Source organism: Daphnia carinata, chromosome 10 (genome assembly GCF_022539665.2).
Source record: "Daphnia carinata strain CSIRO-1 chromosome 10, CSIRO_AGI_Dcar_HiC_V3, whole genome shotgun sequence".
Lineage (NCBI taxonomy): Eukaryota > Metazoa > Arthropoda > Branchiopoda > Diplostraca > Daphniidae > Daphnia > Daphnia carinata.
In genome coordinates this window covers 5,207,684-5,225,607 of record NC_081340.1, presented here as the reverse complement: position 1 = coordinate 5,225,607, position 17,924 = coordinate 5,207,684, and the positions used below count along the sequence as shown (strand labels likewise).

Below are 17,924 nucleotides of genomic sequence, written 5' to 3'. Positions count from 1 at the left end.
GACAGACAGCATTTAAGAAAGGGTGAGAGGGAACAGAAAAAGAGAAACAGCTGGCCGGAAATGTATAGCGCGCATCGATCCATCTGTGTGTACGTGAGGTTGTTCGGCTGCTGACGAAAAACCTCCCAACATATTTTTTTTTTCCGCCCTGGAAAAGAAAAAAAAAAATGCGAGAAAAAAATCCAGTAGTCCATCAGGGACACACACGTAGCTTTTACCAGTCAAAGGAAAATTTGACAGAATGACGTCATCATTCATCATTCTAGCGCGGACCAGCTGTAGATGCAACAGTTTCATCGTCCTGCTCCCGCGGGTAACTCCTCGCTGCGTTTACTTTTTTTTCACGCTCCATTTTCCAACGAGAGTCGCTCTCTCTTAATTCTTTTATTCTCTTTTCGTTTTGAAAAGAGAAAATCTTTCATAAAATTCACGATCCATCTGGCACAGTTCGGCCATCTTTTTTTGTCTTCTTCCCAAATATTTAAAAGAATTCAAAACTCACGAAAAATCAATCGAAAGAAATTGGAATCTCACGAATTGTTTGGGGTTCTTTTTTTTTTTTTTTAGCAAAGATGTTGCATCATGTATTTTTTTTTCGGTGCAGTAAAACAGACACGCACTCTCACGTAAAGAAACAGACACAAAAGAACATTCGTTCGGCATTACACGTAACATGATTTTGTTGAGGGGGAAGTACGAAGCAGCAACACACGTGCGCTGGAAATCACGATTACAATTTTTTTTTTCTTCTTAAAAGCAACGAGAAAACGTCCCACTAACTTTTTTCTTATTTATACCTCTGACCTCGTTACGTGCTGCTTACTTTTCTCCCCGTTTTCTTTTTAGTTAATAATATATTTTTTTCAAACTTTTTTTTTTTTTTTTCGTTGGTTAACTGTTTATGATACAATAGGGAGGTTCGTTTGACCTACGGCCTGAATACAAAACCCACTTTTTTTTTTGAACAAGAAAAGAGAATAATAATAAAAAAAATTCCCCCTCCAAAAAAATAGAGAAAATGTGAGGGAAACAAAAAGGGGGAGAAAAAAATGTGCCCAAAAAATAATCACAATCCTAATAATTATCATTCCGGAGAAAAAGAGAGACAACCCGAGATCCGCCTTCGTATTATGTATAATTTCTTTTTTTTTTCACGTGTCTCACAATCGACTTTTGACGTCCCCTCTTTTCTATACATAGTTACGAAACATTCCACCCTTTCTTTAATTCCTTTAAATAAATTCGAATGCCGAGTAGTTAATTAATCATTAATATATGATACAACGGTTCCTTTAAAAAACACGAGGGACGGTGGATTATATGCAGCGTTAGATGCAGAATTTAAGGAGGTGGGGTGGCGAAAAAAAAAAAAAAATAATAATTGAAAGCTGCGCGTGCTAATGGGCTACACGTCATCGGTTCAGCCGTTCACGACCGTTGGAAAAGACCCAAGAATTTTGTTTTTCTTTGCTGAGGTGAAGCGCTGGAACCAGCGGTGGTCCCGAGCGACTGCTGGGGCGCTCCACCGGCACTAGCCATCGAGCGCAGCAGTTCCTGTTTGGACAATTTGCGCTTCATCTGATCGTCCAGCAGCTGCTGCATGTCCACCTATAAAAATTCAAAAGTTCAAAGCCGATGAAATGCCGTGCCCTTGAACCAGCCTCTATTTTTAGAAAACAAGAAATGTTTTTTTTATTTATGTTTACCTGCCACTGGTCGAGCTGCTGGCTCAATTCGACCTTTTGCTGGATGGCTTCCAACAGTTGGCTGTTGATTTGTAGGACGTCGATGCGGGTGCGGGCCAATTCAATTTCGGCCGCGTTTTTGCGCGCAACGGCCTGGTCCCGAACTTCCCACGCTCGACGGATGATCTCGTCTTTGGCCAGGTGAGTGTCGCGCACATCGCGACGGGCTGTGTCGCGTTCTTCACGAGTCGCTTCCAGCTCCACCTCTTTTAGCGTCAACTTGAAACATACAAAGCGCATCATGTAGGTCGTCATTTCCCATGTCTTGGTCGACAGGTGCGTCGTGAATAATTGATTTCTCAAAGACAAGAGGGGAGGGGGAAGCGAAAGAGAGAGAGAGAGAGAGAGAGAGAGAGAGAGACATACCTGATTTTTGAAGGATGTGGCTTCCTCGTCGCGACGCTTCGATTCCTCCGTCTTGTCGGCTAGATTGCGTTGCAACCGGTCGGCCGCCTCCTGAGTCAAATGCAATTCCGATTCGAGCTGGAGAAGATCGTTGGGACTGCGGCCGCACTGTTCGCACTGTGAAAAGTCCAGCTGGAACCAGGCCGAGCCTCTGACCAACTGGTCGATATCCTTCACCAGGTAGTTGAGAAGGCCCGTGTCTTGTTTGCCGTCTAACCGGGGGATGCTGTGATTAACGCTCTCCGTTAACACGGAGCTATTGCTACCCACCGAGGGGGGATTTTGGCCGCCGCTGCTCGACGAGGTCATCGATGATAGCGATAACGAAGCTCGACGTCGTTGGGCGCGCACCGTTTCGCATAAACTTCTTAAAGCGACGCAGGCGTCCATGATATCTTGTCTCATCTGCGAGGCCCCCCAAAAAAGAAACATGTTTTTTAGCTATTTATTTTTGAAAAATGTTCCATCAATCCTTTTTTGTTTTGTTTTCTGATTTCCGTTTCTCGTCACGGACCCGTTACGTTTGATGTCATACTGTACAACTGACGTCTCGTTTTCTTTGATGCTATTCCGACATGCTCTATCTGTAATGTTGGACAGTGTTTCACGTACGGACCTTATCGGCTCATTCCTTGTAAATATGCTAATAACTTTAGGCCATTCAGCCACGGTGGGTAACCGCTAACGATGCAACTCTTCGGCTAGTATTTTTTCTTTCTCTCCTCATTACCGACAGGTGGCCATAGAAACAACAACAACATGTTGTCATTCCCTATTTTTTTTTTTTTTGGGGGGGGGGGGGTTTACCTTTTGGTTTTGTTCCTCAACGACGAGGGAGTTCTCGGCTTGTGGATCGTCGCACTCGATGTCGTCGATCTCGATATCATCTTGACCGGTGAGTGATGGATGAGAATTCGGACTGGACGCGGATCCGTGACCGGAACTGGCGGCCGACAGGTCCATCTCGGCCAGTAGCGAATGGCTGTGGTGATGGAAACTCGGTGCTGAAGGTGAAGACAGATTTCTCGTGATGGCTTCCAATCGCTCGCAAAGGGACCCGTTGGCCGCTCGCAATTCGTTCAGTTCACGGTGCGTTTCGCGTAGGTGGACGTCTTGCTCGTGGCACTGGCGTTCCAGGCCCATGATCCTGTCCGACGATTCGTCCAAGTTGGACGTCAAACCTTCGCGTTCGGACAGTAGGTGTTGTAATCGTCTTTCCAGTTCCGTTTTCTTTTCAGTCAGCATCACGATCTGTTTTTATTGTTGTGCACAAGCGGGTGGTTTAAATCACGCGTAGTTCTTTTCTGAAAATCATTTCGTACCTCTTCTCTCATGATTTCCAAATGGCCGACGTGATCTTGGAGACTAGATTTCCTCAAACTGAACTGATCACGCAAGCCTTGCAGCTGGGCGCTCAATTGCTCTTCATTTTTCATCGCCTAGTTATTTTTTGAGAAAAGATGAAGAAAAATTCCCTCTTTAATTAGCAAATCATCAAATAATAAGCAAGGGCTTTTTGATATCCCCCCCCCCCCAAAAAAAAAAAAGAACAGATGGCATTCAACAGTTGTGCGTGAGTATTCTACAGCCCCTCCGGTGAAACAAGCCAATAACTGTTCATTCACGTTGGTCCGTCTCTTGTTAATTGTAGACAATGCCGGAATCAATCCACCCATACTTTCCCTGTCGTACCCCCCCCCCCCCCCCCCCGTTGGAGCTTCTTCCGCTTCAGAAAAAAAGGAAGGATATGTTGACCCAATATCCCCCGCCCACCGTCAAGAGAAACAAACCGGTTTACTATGAGGGTGTGTACTAAAATTAGGGAACATGAAAGTCTTGTGTTTTAACGTTACGGTAAACTTAAAAATTTCCTTCTAATTGAATTTAAGATGTTGTTTGATTTAGCTGATTACCTCTTTGAGTTGGGCAGTGAGTCGCTGGTTCTGCTCTGTCAATTGCGTGATGATGGACGACTTTTGCCTCTCTGCGATCTTGACGTTGTTCTGCTGCTCATCCAGCGACCGCCTCAAGTCGGCCACATCGCTTTGGAGTTCCGAGACTTTCGACTCGTATTCGCCCTCAACCGTGTCCACTTTCCGCCGTAAAACGTGCTTTTCTTGCTCTAAAATCTGTCCAAAGATTTAAACAAACCCAATTAACAAACTGAACTCATTGACAGTCAATTTTTTTATTTAATTAAGAAAGGAGAAAAAAAAAGGATTTAGGGCTTGAAATTAGGTCGCTCTTGTTGAATAATGAGATCAGCTTATTTTAAAAAAAAAATAGGGTAATTTCCAATTTCGCGAAATTGATGGTCTAGTTATGTGCAGGTAATCGTTTTTATTTTTTTTAAAGCTGTCGTACACTGTCTTGTTACTCGTTCCGTCCGCTATTTTGAGTTTTTGAAAATGATTCGGTGTGACTTGCGGGAGTAACGGTACGCACGTGAATCACACCGCGTTCGGCGTAAATGTAATTAGACAGTCGGGTGGAACAGCAAAAAGGGGAAGACTAGCATTTCCGAAGGAACCCAACCGGTAGTGCCCAGCTGATAGTTTCCCATACAAAAGTCCAATGGACGCACTGCGTACGATCCTTTTTCTTTCCGAATAACCGTAAATCGTTTTCCTCTTGATTCAAAACAAATCATTTTTTTTTTTTTTGCGGTACTGTCTGTTAGGTTTCTTTTTTTTTTTTTTCGTCCGAACGATAACAAATCCTTAAATGTCGTTCACAAGGATCGTGCCCTCCCTTCGTTTTCGCATGTCTCATAAATAATTCAAACATTTTTTTGGCTAACGGGAGGGCGACAGACGAGTACGCCCTTTATTCAAATTCAGGTCAACTGGAGCAATAGACTTCAGTTTGCATGTTCTTAAACTCGGGTTTAATTATTGCGATTCTTAAAGTTTGAGTTTTAATTTTGAAATTTGAAATGAGCTTTCACTCACGAAAGCATTTTCTCATGATGCCAGGAAATGACAAGAGCGTGAAAGACAAGCTAGAGCGATCTGTTGTTGCCAACTTAGAAAGTTGTTCGATTCTCGCTTTGGTTTTGTTGTCGAAAGAAAGCGGCAAAACTTGAGTTGTTCCGGTATTCTAATATCCTGACAAAATTTAGAGTAACATTTCAGATCATGTGAATTGGAAAGAAATGAACCACGTTGGGTCGCATTAGCAGGAGACAAGCGATTCAATATCACCTCGATTAATTTGTCCAGATTTCTATTTTTAATTAGGAGTTCAAGATAGGGGAAAAAAGGACGGATGAAATGCCGTTGGGGATAATTGCGATAAAGTCGAAGAGTCCGCTATGCATCACGTGCAATTCAATAAATACAATTCCTATTTCCAGATTCAGTAATGAATGGCGATTTTTTCCTTCATTAGAATCGTAGCTATTTGGGCACGCTTGAATAAATCTCTCTCAAGGGAAGGGGATTGTCCTCACGAGAAATTATTTAAAAAAAAAAAAACCTTTCCTATTGTAATTCTTCGGTTTTTTAATGTCCCGTCCATTGTTCCTTATCTTAATGTTTTCTCTTTGAAATCCTTCATCATTCTCGCAAGGCCATTGAAAAAACACTTGACACTAAAGCGAATGTATATTCTCCCGCCATTAAAGCATAGAAAAATGATAAGATGTGACAAAGATAACAAAAAGAGATAATCCATCATCTTTAAATTGTTCTTGCTCATTGTCTTGGAGGAAAAAAAACAAAAAAGATGACGGAAGGCGATTCGGATAATTTCGTTCGAGATACCGGAGGGATCTTGCGTGTTCAAAACGAACATTTTCGCTCGGCTGGCTGTTTCTTTAATTTTTTTTTTTCTTTTAAACGATGAAATGAGAAAAAAAAAAAAAAATAAGTAACAACGCAAAAGCCTTGAGCTAGCGCCACCTGTTTGCGCGGCAGTGCGCGCGTTCTAGTCCCTCGTCTAACGGGAACTGTTTCCTGTCAAAGCTTCTTTCGTGGATAGTGCCCATCGTCCTTTGTTTTGTTTTACAAAGAACCCCGACATGACCGGTGAATTTTGTTTTCTTTGGCAACAACATGCGATTTACGAACTCGGGGGTCTCAGTCGGCTGAACATTGTCGACGCAGTATATTTATACATTCCTCCCCCCCCCCCCCACCTTTTACCTTGAAAACATGTCTTGAACAGGATGACAATGAAAAATCCTTCCGGTTATATTTTAAAAGCTTTTAAAAGAAAAAAAAAAGGCATTGAGGGGGTTACGCATTTTCATTTTTGAACTCGTCAGTGAAATGTCCTCAAAATCCTGGAGACCGGACGTCAACTGAACACGTAGTTCTTTGCATTTTCTTATTGCGTTTTTTTTGTGTGTGTCGAACGTGAGCTGAGACTCTTTTTCTTTGTGCGGCGTTCCTATTTTTCCAATAATTCCCGATCCGTTGCTTTTTTTTTCGACTGCATTTTGCCGGGTTCTCATCGACGTTCGTGTGTCGGTCTTCTCCTTTGTGCGTAGTGTGATTATTCCCTGGCTAATAACGATGCTGCTATATGCCCGAGGTAACAGTTATGCTGTACTCGGCGATCCAGTCTATTGGATGTCGCGTACGACTTTCAGCGTTCCGCGCGTTTGGCCGCTTCTATTTCTTTTGTTCGAAAAATATGGACGCGGGATGTTTGAAATAGCGACATCTGCGACACGGAGGGTCTATGCTCCATCGTGACCATCTTTCCACGACCGCCCGGTGATGACGATAAACGTCATCGCGATACAATCGAAATCCGGGGTTAGGATTTTAAGAAAAAAATCGTAAAGTTTTCGGGGATTTTTAAATGTCTGATCAAAATCAATTGGGGAATTATGGTAATGTGTTTTTTTTTTCAGTCTCTCAGCGTACCGATTCGGTTAGGGAGGGGATAAAAAATTATTAAAGGGCCCAACCCAAATGAAAGACAAGTTGAACAACCCGTCCGTGAATATTTGATGGTTGCGGCCGGCCGCAAATACCGGAGCGTGTGACCTCGTACCAGAAAAAAAAAATGACGGCGCCCCCAGATCTCGTTCTTATTTTTCTTTTTCTTTTCGGTAAAATCAAATGTGTGCCTGCACGTAAGCAGTTGCCGAAGATCTAGGCAATCGGAGAAAAAAAAAAAAAAAAAAGTAGACACTCCCATTCATATAAGTTTCTTGAACACTGTTTGCATCATCGTAAATAAAGGGATTGGTCAGGTGGCGACCAGATGACGAAATTGCAACGTAGGAAAGAAGAAGAAAAAAAAAAAGGTGGGCGTGGGGGAACCTTGTGAAGCGTGAATAGCAACGGACGAACGCACACGCGAACTTCTTTTTCCTTTAATTTTTTGTTGTTGTTGGTGGTGGTGGTGGTGGTCTCCTCCCTTTTGGATGATGAAGAAAGACTCGAGTCAGCTTTTTATTGTGTCAACGTGCGGGGATAACGTAGACGTCCTAACACAACCCAAACAATAAGAAGCTCCTTGCATAAATTTCTTTTGTTCCAGATGAGGGGCTATTTAACAAGAAACATGAGAGAGGAACAAACGTACGAAACAAACAAGAAGCTAAACAAAAAAAGGAAAGAAAAATGACAACTATTCACTCCGTGAAAATGTGGGCGGCCATGTTTTAAAAAAGTAAAAGGCGTAAGAGAAATTGTGTAGCTGGTCCCGCATGACAAAAATCGAACGCGCAAAAAAACAAAAACATTTTTAGATGTTAAGAGACTCGAATTGTCTCGACTCTTATCTTATTTTCCTGCTATGTTGCGAAACAGAAAAAAATTATGCCGTATTGCTTTTTTTTTAAATGACGTCATCACAAAGTAAAAGTCGTGATTCACGTTCACTCGATTTGCATAGTGTGTGTCCTTGATACACGGGTGCGTGTTTGAATGATTCAAAAATTTTGCAGACATGGGTTTTCGCCTAAGTGAGAGTGCAGCCGGATGAAGAGATGAGGTCATCGTCAAGTTAGAAAGGTTCTTTTTTAATATTTTGCTTCTTAGTAAGCACCTCCGGTTCAGTTGTTTTTTTAGGGGAGACGAGGGGGGAGGGGGGACCGGAAATCAGCCTGCAGCCTTTAAGGTAGGGCTTTTGAAGAAGGTGTTCATCGAAGACTTGTCAATAATTCTAACCTCGAGCATCGTAATAATTCTTAATTAACTGGGAAAGGCTCCGATGCGTCCGTCGTCTTCACTGCCATATGCAACGATGTTCACCTTGAAATCACGGCAATCCAAACAATAAAAGAAAACCTTAAAAAATAAAACTTCCGCTATGATTCAATCGTCCACCACTTCCCCCTTTTTGTTTTGTTTTTTCGTAAGGGAGAAAGTTGGCTTTGATTTCCTGCTTGAAATTCTAATTTCCTTTTCTCGCCTATTTCATTCCAAGGCTCTCCGATCGAATGAGTTAAACAATTCAGGTCGATTAATTCAAACTGCGCAATCCATTTACCGTGCTTCACAATGACGCGCAACCTCGTTACGACACGATCGTTTTGCCTTTTCATCTTTTATTCTGGGCGATCTGGTTCTACATCTGAAAGAAACTCCAATACATCCTTTTTCGCTGACAATGAGAAAACGAGGCCATGAATAAAAAAAAATAAAGATGATCATTTTTTTTTTTCAAGGATTGCGCAAAAGGGCATTAAGGTCGCAGCGGACGGAAGCGGTTTTCTCATTCGGTTTCGGTTTGTGCATTCAAGATCGGCACGACTCGTCTTAACGGCCACTAAGTCAGCGGAAGAAGATGAGGTTTTTTAAAGAGAATAAGGACATGTTGTGTCTGGCTCACAATTTCCCGTGTTCACATTATTTATCTTCCTTTCGGTTGTATTATTTTTCAGCGTGTTGTTTTTAACTATTTGAAACGTCTTGTGGACTGTGCGGTTTCACGCAAACTAATCATAATATTAAATACTATAGCCCTCATTTTTTTTTTAAACAGATAACTGGAAACTGAAGATCGTAAAAAGTTGCACACCTCGCAAGATACCCAGGGTCTTTAGAAAAAAATAAAAAATAAAAAAAAACGAGGTGTGTGTTTCGACAGCCAGGAAAGTGAGGAAAAATACAGGTATAAACAAAACGAACAAAAAAACATATATATATATATAAGAAAATGATGATGATGATGACGTTCCAGTTGGTTGCAGCTTCTCACCTCGACTAACCCAATAATCAAGGATGGAATCGTCTACACGCGCGCATACTGCTCGATAGACTTTGTTTTTCTTTCCCTTTCGTGAGGTGACTAGCAGATTCGGACCGAAACGGCCGTCTCGTGACTTGGAACACGCAAAAGAGACTCGAGAGGTACGTGATTTTAATTAATCTGAGACACAATTACGTGTGGGTGACTGTTCTTTTCAAAATTTCATAGAAAAACCCGTTTGAAGAAGTCCATCCATCACGTAGTTACCCGCGTTTCAACCGACGTTTTTCCAAAAATGTTTGTGGATTCGCTTGTCAGCTTCATTTGCATATAATGCGAGTCAATTATTTACGAGCGTTTTGAGTGCAAAATAGCAACTCTGAAAAATTAGGCAATGAAGGCGGGAAAAAAAGGGAAAGTAGCCTGATCGATTGTTGATTGTTCCACATCGTCTCCGGTATTTTCATAAAAATCGTTGTCGCGCAAGTTTCGCTACACTAGCTGATTTCCCTGAACCAAAAATGCTAACTTTCGCTGGATGCTTACAGAGACAATGAGCATGGGCTCACAGGAAGAAAATAAGAACTGCATTTTACTTTAAAGCAAACCAACACAGCAGAGAAAACCAAAGACGGAAAGCATAGAACGAGATCAGCTTCCGAAAACAACACCCAAGTAAAAAGGAAAAAAAACTCTCTCTTCTTTCATGATTGGCCATCCGCAACTGTCTACCTCCATTTTCTTTTATTTTTCAATTGCCTGGAAAATACTCCTGTTCCAAAAGAAAAAGCCACGCAGAATGGCAAAAAGAAAAGGAGGCGAATTATATTTGCAAAATGAAAAAGGGCGGCCTTGTTGGTAAACCGAATGGCCATCGTAACACCCTCATTGTTGCATTACAGACCAGAATTATGAAGAAACACGGCCGGACCTTTTAGGGGAAAAAAAAAACAAAACACGTACGACAAAAAGGGACAGAGAGATACGGCCAACAGACAACGGGGCTACGTCTATTTAATGAGTCAGAGATGGTAATTTCCATAGTGTGACTAGTGCGGTACGTAACTGTCAGATAAGACGAGCAATATGATAAATCGAACAGACTGGAAAAAAAAAAAAAATTAACCAAACTATGTGTAATATCACCCGCAATATTGAAACTTTTTTGTTTTTTTTGTTTGTCTTCAGGCTTGGCTGATTGCATTAACGAGATGAGACTGGTTCTTCATCTGGACTTGTGTTTTCGTTCCTGGACGATTTACCCGTCTCGTGCTCTACCCGTTGACGCAAACGGCCTCAGTACAATAGGCTTTCGTGAAACCCAACGAAAGCCCTTGTGGATGTCCTGATTCTTTTAAAAACGTGAGTCGTAAAGTCAACATTGCTCATTATTATTATTATTTTTTTTTTTGATGGGCTGACGACCTTTTTGCAAGGAGACTAGTAGCCGATATTTTTCTTCACGATCCCACCTACTTCGTGTTAGAGAATGCTCACGAAATCATTTTTTTCTTTCTATTTGACCCAGCTCTAATTTTTTTGTTTTTAGTGTACGGATTTTTTTGTTGACGTCAGTAACTGATAAGTTGTTCGGGAGGTTTAAATTTTGTTATCTGAGCTGGACTTGGAAGCGGACGAGCACACCAAGAAAAAAAAAACAAAGGGAAACCGTAAACAAGTAATTGCATTTGTATGGACTAACCTCCAACTGCCGCGAGTATTCTTCGGCCATCTTCTCGTTTTGCAGACCGAGTTCTTCGTTTTTCTCCAGCAAGGCTTTGCCTAGTTGGGCGGCCAGCAGGAGATCACGCTCTTTCTGGACCAGCTGGGCGTAGAGTTCTTGCAGACTTCCATTACCCACCGGCTCGGAATGATCAGCCGTAGGCTGATGCTTATGTTGTTGTTCCATGATGGCGTAATCGTCCAACATGTGATGACCGTTGAAATTAGAACGAGACTGCTGACGATTTTCGCCGGGCATGGCCTCGTAGCGAATCGTCACACCAAGTTATCATATCCAATAAGCGCCCACAGAAGAATTAAAAAATGTGAACGAAACGGTAACGAAAAAAACAAAACGATGGCACAACAAAACTAATCCAATTTGATTTTTCGAGCAGGGCTAGCTCAACTTTTTAAGGGAAATATGTCGTCATGTGCACACCAGAAACAAAGACTTTCTACGCGCTTGTCGTAAGTCCAGTCGTCAAAACAAGCCGTTGTCAAGGTAACACACGATATAATAAATACAACGAAAAACGCACACACTCTGCACTACCGGTACAGCTGCTTGCCTGTTCCCTTTTTTTTTTCTTTTTACTAACAGACAACAAAAAAAAGAAACGAAAAAAGCCGGACGGAAATGGCTAAGCGCACGTCAGCTCTGGCCGAGGGCTCTCAAAGTACTGAAGTCCTGGATCCGGGTGAACATTGCTACAGTGCAGACACACCTGGCGGTTGGTAGGTACTGTTCATACTATCGTTCTCATACCCACCCCTTTTTTATTTTTTTATTTCATTGGCAGGGGCAATCAAAACGGTGGCCGAAGGCTATATCTTTAATTCACTTGGAGGTTGGTTCCCTCTGTTTAGCAGCCAACGCAGACAGGCGCTTGATTTAAAGTGAATTGAAATCGAATTGAAATCGAATTTAATGATGCAAACGGAATATGTGTCATTCGGCTTTTATCTGGTGAGATCATATTTTTTTTATGCTTTAGTTTCGTTTTAAGGGTAACTCATTCGAAAATTTTTAAGTACTTTCTTTGCATTTTACGGATGACGTAACACAGAAAATAAGACAAAAAAAAGTCTGTGTGCAATTTTGAATTTATTTGTTTACCAGCCAGTTCATAGCGTCTGGTTGGTGTTATCGTCTGTACAATGCGATCTAATTACTGCAGCTGTACGCCCAAGTCATAACAACGTTACGAAAGCACTATTTTTCAAAGCTCAGCAAAAGTTTTAAGCAAATAATGGCACTTGCGTCTTAATAATGAACGTTTTCATTTTTCATCTGTTTATTAAGGGAAAGGCAAGAGTGCACCCTTTTCCTTGTTGACAATTGTTTTCCGTAAAGGTGATTAAGCGATTTTTACTCTTGATGGATGAGTTACGCCACTAATTTATCTACCACTTCTTAATTTAGCTGACTATCTTGCAGCTATAAAAACATTATTTTTGTTCAACTGTTTTTTTTTTTAAGTTGAGTTTTCATTGCCATCAGTTTATTTTTCACTCGATTGTTCTAAATCGAGTTGATTTTATGAAAAGGAATTGTTGAAAGATGAACTTAGCATATCTAAGAACTATCGCTAGATGGTAGCATGTTTCGTTAGCATCTCCAAATTTCTCATTGCATTTGAATATTGGCCGTAATTAATTACTTGTTGCACAAACAGGTAGAAATTTTCCTTCATTTAAACCGACTCGTATTAATTGCTAGATCAATTTTTCAGCAATGCTAGTTTTCCCATTGCATTTTCAAGTTGCATTTAAATAGGTTTGTCAATGTGGCATAAGTTCCGCCCCTTCCTCTGATTTTCTTTTCCCTTCCCTCCAGAAAATAGACCGGTTGTATCGCGTACATGATTCTACGTCTCACATACGCACCACGCTTACATTCATATTGGCGTCGGCGTGGGGAAGCCCATAACCTTGCATTCGCTGTCTGTACAGTCTTGTAAGTTTCTTTTTTTAACGTGTCACTTTTAATATTTAGTTACATCAATCAGTATGTTTGCATTTGAGTATTTGATGGTGCTACATGTTCTGCAGCGTAAAAACTCGTGTCGTGTTAGCTTCTAATATTAGTTTTCTAAACTTGGGAAATCTTACAAGTTAATTCTCAAATTTATCTGTTCTAGTTGCAACTTTTTGTAGATATGTTAGATGCATGTCATTATAAGTTAACTTAGATATCTAAGAATGGCAATCTCTTGATGAGATTTGCTTCTATTATTCATGTCTTTTTCTGGATTTTTTGTTAGGACACAGTGTGGTTCAAACTGCATTAGTATAGTCTTTCGAAGGAGCAGTATTGGTGCTTTCTTGAGGTATACATAGTTTGGTGTAAAATAACTTACATGGTAATTGACTTAACCATGTTATCTGCTATCTTGGTGGATGTGGTTATATAGGCACAAATCCTGAAAACACCTGATATTTGAATGAGTGACGCTCCCGAAGTAAAAGGTAATTATTACCTGATCACATTTCTTAAATGTTGGACAGTGATGATCATTTTCCCTGATTAGCACAATGTTGCAAATGAGGACGAACAAATTATTAGACATGCATGACTCTGAACTATATTTCTAGAGTTTTAACAATTTGTTTACAGACGGTGGTTAAAAGGCATTTTCTTTTACAGGGAAAGAAATGGCAGACGAGGATGGTTTCGTGGTGCGTTTAAGAGGTTTGCCATGGGCAGTAACCGATGACGATATCCTCAAATTCTTCGGTAGTATTCTAAGTTAGCCATCCTGTATTCCTTGAATAACCTTTTTCCTTTCTGAAGAGGATTCAAATATTGTTGGAGGTGCCGCGGGGATTCACATGACGTACACGAGGGAAGGAAGACCAACAGGTGAAGGTTATTTGGAGTTGGGGTGTGAAGAGGATGTTGAAAAGGCTCTCACGAAGCATAATGAACACCTTGGCCCTCGCTACATTGAAGGTATGTTTTACTTAAATGTAATGTTAGCGATAGGGAAATAGAAAATGATGACACAAAATTTCTGTGTCCAGGCCAATGATAATTTATGATAAGAACTCTTTGGTGACCACTGATACAGATTGAATGAAAGCTTAAGCTTTGCAAGTGTTGCACGAATTTCACTGACTTTTTCTTTTGCAGTTTTTCGTTCCAAACGGTCTGAAATGGAGTGGATGGTCAAACGATCTGGGCCACCGAACGCTGCTGCACCTTCATCTGACGATGATTGTTTTGTTCGTTTGCGTGGATTGCCTTTCGGTTGCTCCAAGGAGGAGATCGCGCAGTTCTTTACTGGTACAGTTTTCTTAGATTTGGCTTATATTTTCTGAATTGTTTCCCCTCGTGATGGAGTTGGGATTATTGTTGGTATTGATTTGGGTGGATCTTTTTCGCTGTGGATGAGGGTCGGTGAACCTTATTGGCAGCGGATTGGTTTTTCCCGACCGTTTATTGTCTTTGAGTGCAAACTTGATGTGTGATGAAATTTTGGGGCAGGGTTGGAGATAGTGCCAAACGGAATTACTCTACCTACGGACTATTCTGGGAGGAGCACGGGCGAAGCGTATATTCAGTTTGCAACTTCTGCTCTAGCTGAGAGGGCTCTTGAGAAACACAAGGAAAAGATCGGGCACAGGTGGGAACCTCTAAACATAACCAACCCTTATCTCTTAAACCTCATTTCGTTTCCATTGAACTTACTAGTCGAAGTGTACGTCGTGTCAATTTTTGTGTTTAAGCTTTCCTAATCTCTTCCACCATCCCCTCGAGGGTGGGACGGGACGATTCCGAACACGGATTTTCGTCATCGATGTGGTGAATTAAGATGTGTTGGTTGTAAAGAAAAAAATTCAAAACACGATTTTTCAAATTTGTTTCTGCATTTTGCCCAAATTAGCTGCGAGCTGACTTACCGGGTGGTTACGGTTTAAAGTGGCTTGCTTTTTTTTTCTCTTTTCTATGCCAGTGTTCCTTGTTTACTGTTTGTAACATTATCATTTTTGTTCCGCCACGTGTATAGGTATATTGAGATATTCCGCAGTAGTTTGAGTGAAGCTCGTGCAGCACTGGCCAGCATTCCTCGAGGTGGAGGAGGAGGAGGTGGCCGTGGAGGCGGTTCGCACGAAGGTCGGTATGGTGGGGGTGATAGGTACGGAGGTGGTCGACCTAGCCCATACGACCGCAATGTAGATCGCTACGGTGGTGGTCCAGGTCAAATGCGCCATGGAGGAGGGCACATGAGAAGAAGAGGTAAGCCGTCGTGTTTCTTTGTTTGGTCATTTTCAAGTTTTTGCCCCATCAACAGTTACATAATTGAATTAACTGATTTTACAGAAGATCCATACATGCGTGGAGGTGATTGGGGTAATGGAGGACCACCACGATACATGGAACCAAGTTTCGAGCGGCCGCGAACGTTGAAAACCTTGTATGGGGATGAAGGATCTGGACATCGCATCCACATGCGTGGGTTGCCCTTCAGAGCGTCTGAGGATGATATTGCAGAAGTATGTTTTGAGGACATGACATATCGTCTTTCCTGATCTAATTTCATCTATTCTACCTAGTTCTTCCATCCGCTGCACCCGGTTGCCATCCATATTGGCTATGAGCAAGGCCGTGCTTCGGGTGAGGCTGACGTTGAGTTTGCTTCTCACGATGATGCCGTCCGCGCTATGAGCAGGGTAACGTTATTAAATGTCTTGCTATTCAAAACGTTTTGATAAATCTGAAAATCTTGTATGTGTAGGATAAATGTAACATGCAACATCGTTACATTGAATTGTTCCTTAACTCAACTGCTGGACCAGCAGGATACGGCCCTCCATATGGAGGTGGTTACGATAATTGATTTACTTAGTTCGTCCCCTGCGTTCTACCCCACAATGATTTTTGTCGGTTTAATCTATTCTGCTCCCCCCATTTTTCATATAAAAAATTGTGGCTCTGTCGTTTGTACGCATTCCGTCTAAGTAATACACACCACATTTAAACGTAAACTTTATACTGGATAGACGGTTATTACTTTTTATCTTTACCACCTTCTTATCTTGTTTGTGGTGTGTGATTTATTTGATTGATGAGAGAACGTGCCCACGCGAGTAACGGAAAATTTTCGCGTTGGTGAGAAGGAACGATCGTTGTTGGACCCTCTTTCGGGATAAGCAAATGAGGACATTACGTCATCCATTTTGCGCCCGGCACTACCCGTATGGGTTGGGAAACCGAGTCTGTCTGTGGGTATATAACGTCGAGGATAGGATCCTACTATTTTGTCATCCGGTTCGAGCCTTGCCGTCCGCACGCCGTTTCTGCCCTTACAACGAACATTCCACCACCATGCCCAACTGTCCGAAATGCAGCAAACCTGTTTACTTCGGTAAGTCTTGCGATTACATATCCATGTTTTTATTATTGTTTTTGGAAAAGAGAAAAGAATGGCTATTTTTGTTTTGTTTTTTTAAATGCCTGGAACACGCTGGCTACTGCCTGCTACCGTTGGAAAGGATGATGGTTTTTTTTTGTTTGTTTCTCGTTAATATCACTGATGTGCGTGCAATCCGAAAGAAAACGAGATAATATCGTGTTGACAGTTGCAAGATTAATGGCCAAGAACTGTCCTGTTAAATTGAAAAAAAAAATGTGACTATGTTGTCCAAGAAAAAGATTTTGGCTGATGATCTTGATTGGATCGAAAAAAAAGCTAGGAGAATAAGTTTTTTGTTTTAAATATTTTAGATGGATGAGGGAAAAGAGAATGTGATGTTTATTATATGCCCTTTAAAGGTCACTGGAGTTATTTTTTTTTATTTTTCTACCCCCACTTGTTGCACACACACACAACAAGAAAGATGGGGGGATGAAGTTTAAAACGAGAAAATGAGTGAAACAACACTTTGGGATAGAGAGATGGAAAGAAAAAGCAATAGGAAACGGCTATGCGTCATTCTGATGTCATCGAGTCTCGAAAAGCTAAAATATATCGTGACTAGTGTTTTATGAAAAATCGCCGGAGAGTTCAAGTACCCAGGGCAACCATGAAGCCCAACCTTCCATCCATCACACTCCAATTGAGTCAATGTCTAGCTTCATGTCGATCTGTTACGGTATCGTTTAACATGTCTGGAAAATTTATCTACCTGTGGTTGACGGGACTATGGTTTCTAAGAAAAGAATAAAAAAAGGCCATTTTTATTATTCTTTATATTTTTTCTTTTGTGTGGAATTCAAACGCGGGATGTTTCACGCCGGTCCGCGCCTTGCCGGCTGATTGGCTTCGGCGTTTTCATGCCCATTTACATCGAGTTTCCGAGTAAAGACACCCGCGGCGCTGCCGTTCCTTTTTTTCTTTTCTTGTTAAAGAAAACTCTGACAGAAAAGAAAAGAAAGAGTTGAGAAAAGAAAGAAAAAAGATTTGTTGACCATGTATGGTCCGGTTGGCAGGGTCTATTCAGTGGGGCCATCAAGAATAGATTATGCGGGACGGAATGGATGATTCTGAATCAGTCTTTGACAATTTGACTTGCTCATTTTCCTCCAGTGGACAGTTGATGGTAGTCGTATGAATCATGATCGTGTTATTTAGAAATGTAAAACCATTTTAGGCATTTTGATGGATTAAAGTGGCATTATTCTCGTTCATTAATAAATTCATTTTTTTTTCTTATTTCTTTCGATTCCCGAAACTGAAAAAAATATATGTATGTATATAAAGCCGAGAGGAAGACTTCTTTGGGCAAAGACTGGCATGGGCTCTGCCTGAAATGTGAAAAATGCAACAAGACTCTGGTTCCTGGTCAGGTACGTAAAAAAAAAAGAAACATAAAACAAATGATGGCTTTTGCCTCTCTTTAATTGGAGACAAACCTTTTTTTAATTCTTGAATTCTTGTTCTTCTTCTATCCATG

The 17,924-nt window shown here is 41.3% G+C and overlaps 3 protein-coding genes across 6 annotated transcripts in view; 2 read left to right on the top strand and 1 right to left on the bottom strand.

The window, feature by feature from the left end:
* Positions 1–543: 543 nt before the first annotated feature.
* LOC130695920 (bicaudal D-related protein homolog) lies at positions 544–11,804 on the bottom strand. Its single transcript, XM_057518985.2, has 7 exons — positions 11,005–11,804; positions 4,064–4,279; positions 3,473–3,589; positions 2,958–3,401; positions 2,112–2,555; positions 1,707–1,964; positions 544–1,608 (listed from the first exon to the last, which is right to left on the bottom strand). Exons 1-7 carry the CDS (start codon positions 11,281–11,283, stop codon positions 1,429–1,431), a joined length of 1,938 nt encoding a protein of 645 aa, XP_057374968.1. The 5' UTR covers positions 11,284–11,804; the 3' UTR covers positions 544–1,428.
* A 1,083-nt stretch (positions 11,805–12,887) lies between these two features.
* LOC130695929 (heterogeneous nuclear ribonucleoprotein H2-like) lies at positions 12,888–16,016 on the top strand. 2 transcript variants are annotated; one of them, XM_057518996.2, is made up of 11 exons: positions 12,888–12,984; positions 13,292–13,357; positions 13,442–13,496; positions 13,675–13,764; positions 13,822–13,980; positions 14,161–14,313; positions 14,515–14,653; positions 15,038–15,267; positions 15,355–15,524; positions 15,585–15,701; positions 15,767–16,016. In XM_057518996.2, the coding sequence occupies exons 3-11, from the start codon at positions 13,472–13,474 to the stop codon at positions 15,866–15,868; spliced, it is 1,185 nt and encodes a 394-aa protein (XP_057374979.1). In that variant the 5' UTR covers positions 12,888–12,984; positions 13,292–13,357; positions 13,442–13,471; the 3' UTR covers positions 15,869–16,016. The 2 variants fall into 2 exon arrangements, with proteins under 2 accessions (XP_057374979.1, XP_057374978.1); XM_057518995.2 differs by having other exon boundaries at positions 12,891–12,984; positions 15,352–15,524.
* Positions 16,017–16,234: 218 nt separating this feature from the next.
* LOC130695944 (cysteine-rich protein 1-like) overlaps positions 16,235–17,924 on the top strand; it is a 96,862-nt gene continuing 95,172 nt past the window's right edge. For all 3 annotated transcript variants that reach the window (XM_059497176.1, XM_059497175.1, XM_057519015.2), the window contains exons 1-2: positions 16,235–16,396; positions 17,732–17,817. In XM_059497176.1, coding sequence (XP_059353159.1) covers positions 16,357–16,396; positions 17,732–17,817 — 126 coding nt within the window. In that variant the 5' untranslated portion in view covers positions 16,235–16,356. The remainder of the gene's footprint in view (positions 16,397–17,731; positions 17,818–17,924) is intronic.

Bases quoted from the DNA above. Each gene is read 5' to 3' on its own strand.
- LOC130695920 (XM_057518985.2), bottom strand. From the start codon at position 11,283: ATGCCCGGCGAAAATCGTCAGCAGTCTCGTTCTAATTTCAACGGTCAT. The intron at 3,402-3,472 runs GTACGAAATGAT...CAATAAAAACAG, and splicing joins TGGAAATCATGAGAGAAGAG to ATCGTGATGCTGACTGAAAA. The intron at 2,556-2,957 runs GTAAACCCCCCC...GGGGCCTCGCAG, and splicing joins TTGAGGAACAAAACCAAAAG to ATGAGACAAGATATCATGGA.
- LOC130695929 (XM_057518995.2), top strand. From the start codon at position 13,472: ATGAGTGACGCTCCCGAAGTAAAAG. The intron at 13,981-14,160 runs GTATGTTTTACT...TTTCTTTTGCAG, and splicing joins TGGCCCTCGCTACATTGAAG to TTTTTCGTTCCAAACGGTCT. The intron at 14,314-14,514 runs GTACAGTTTTCT...ATTTTGGGGCAG, and splicing joins GATCGCGCAGTTCTTTACTG to GGTTGGAGATAGTGCCAAAC.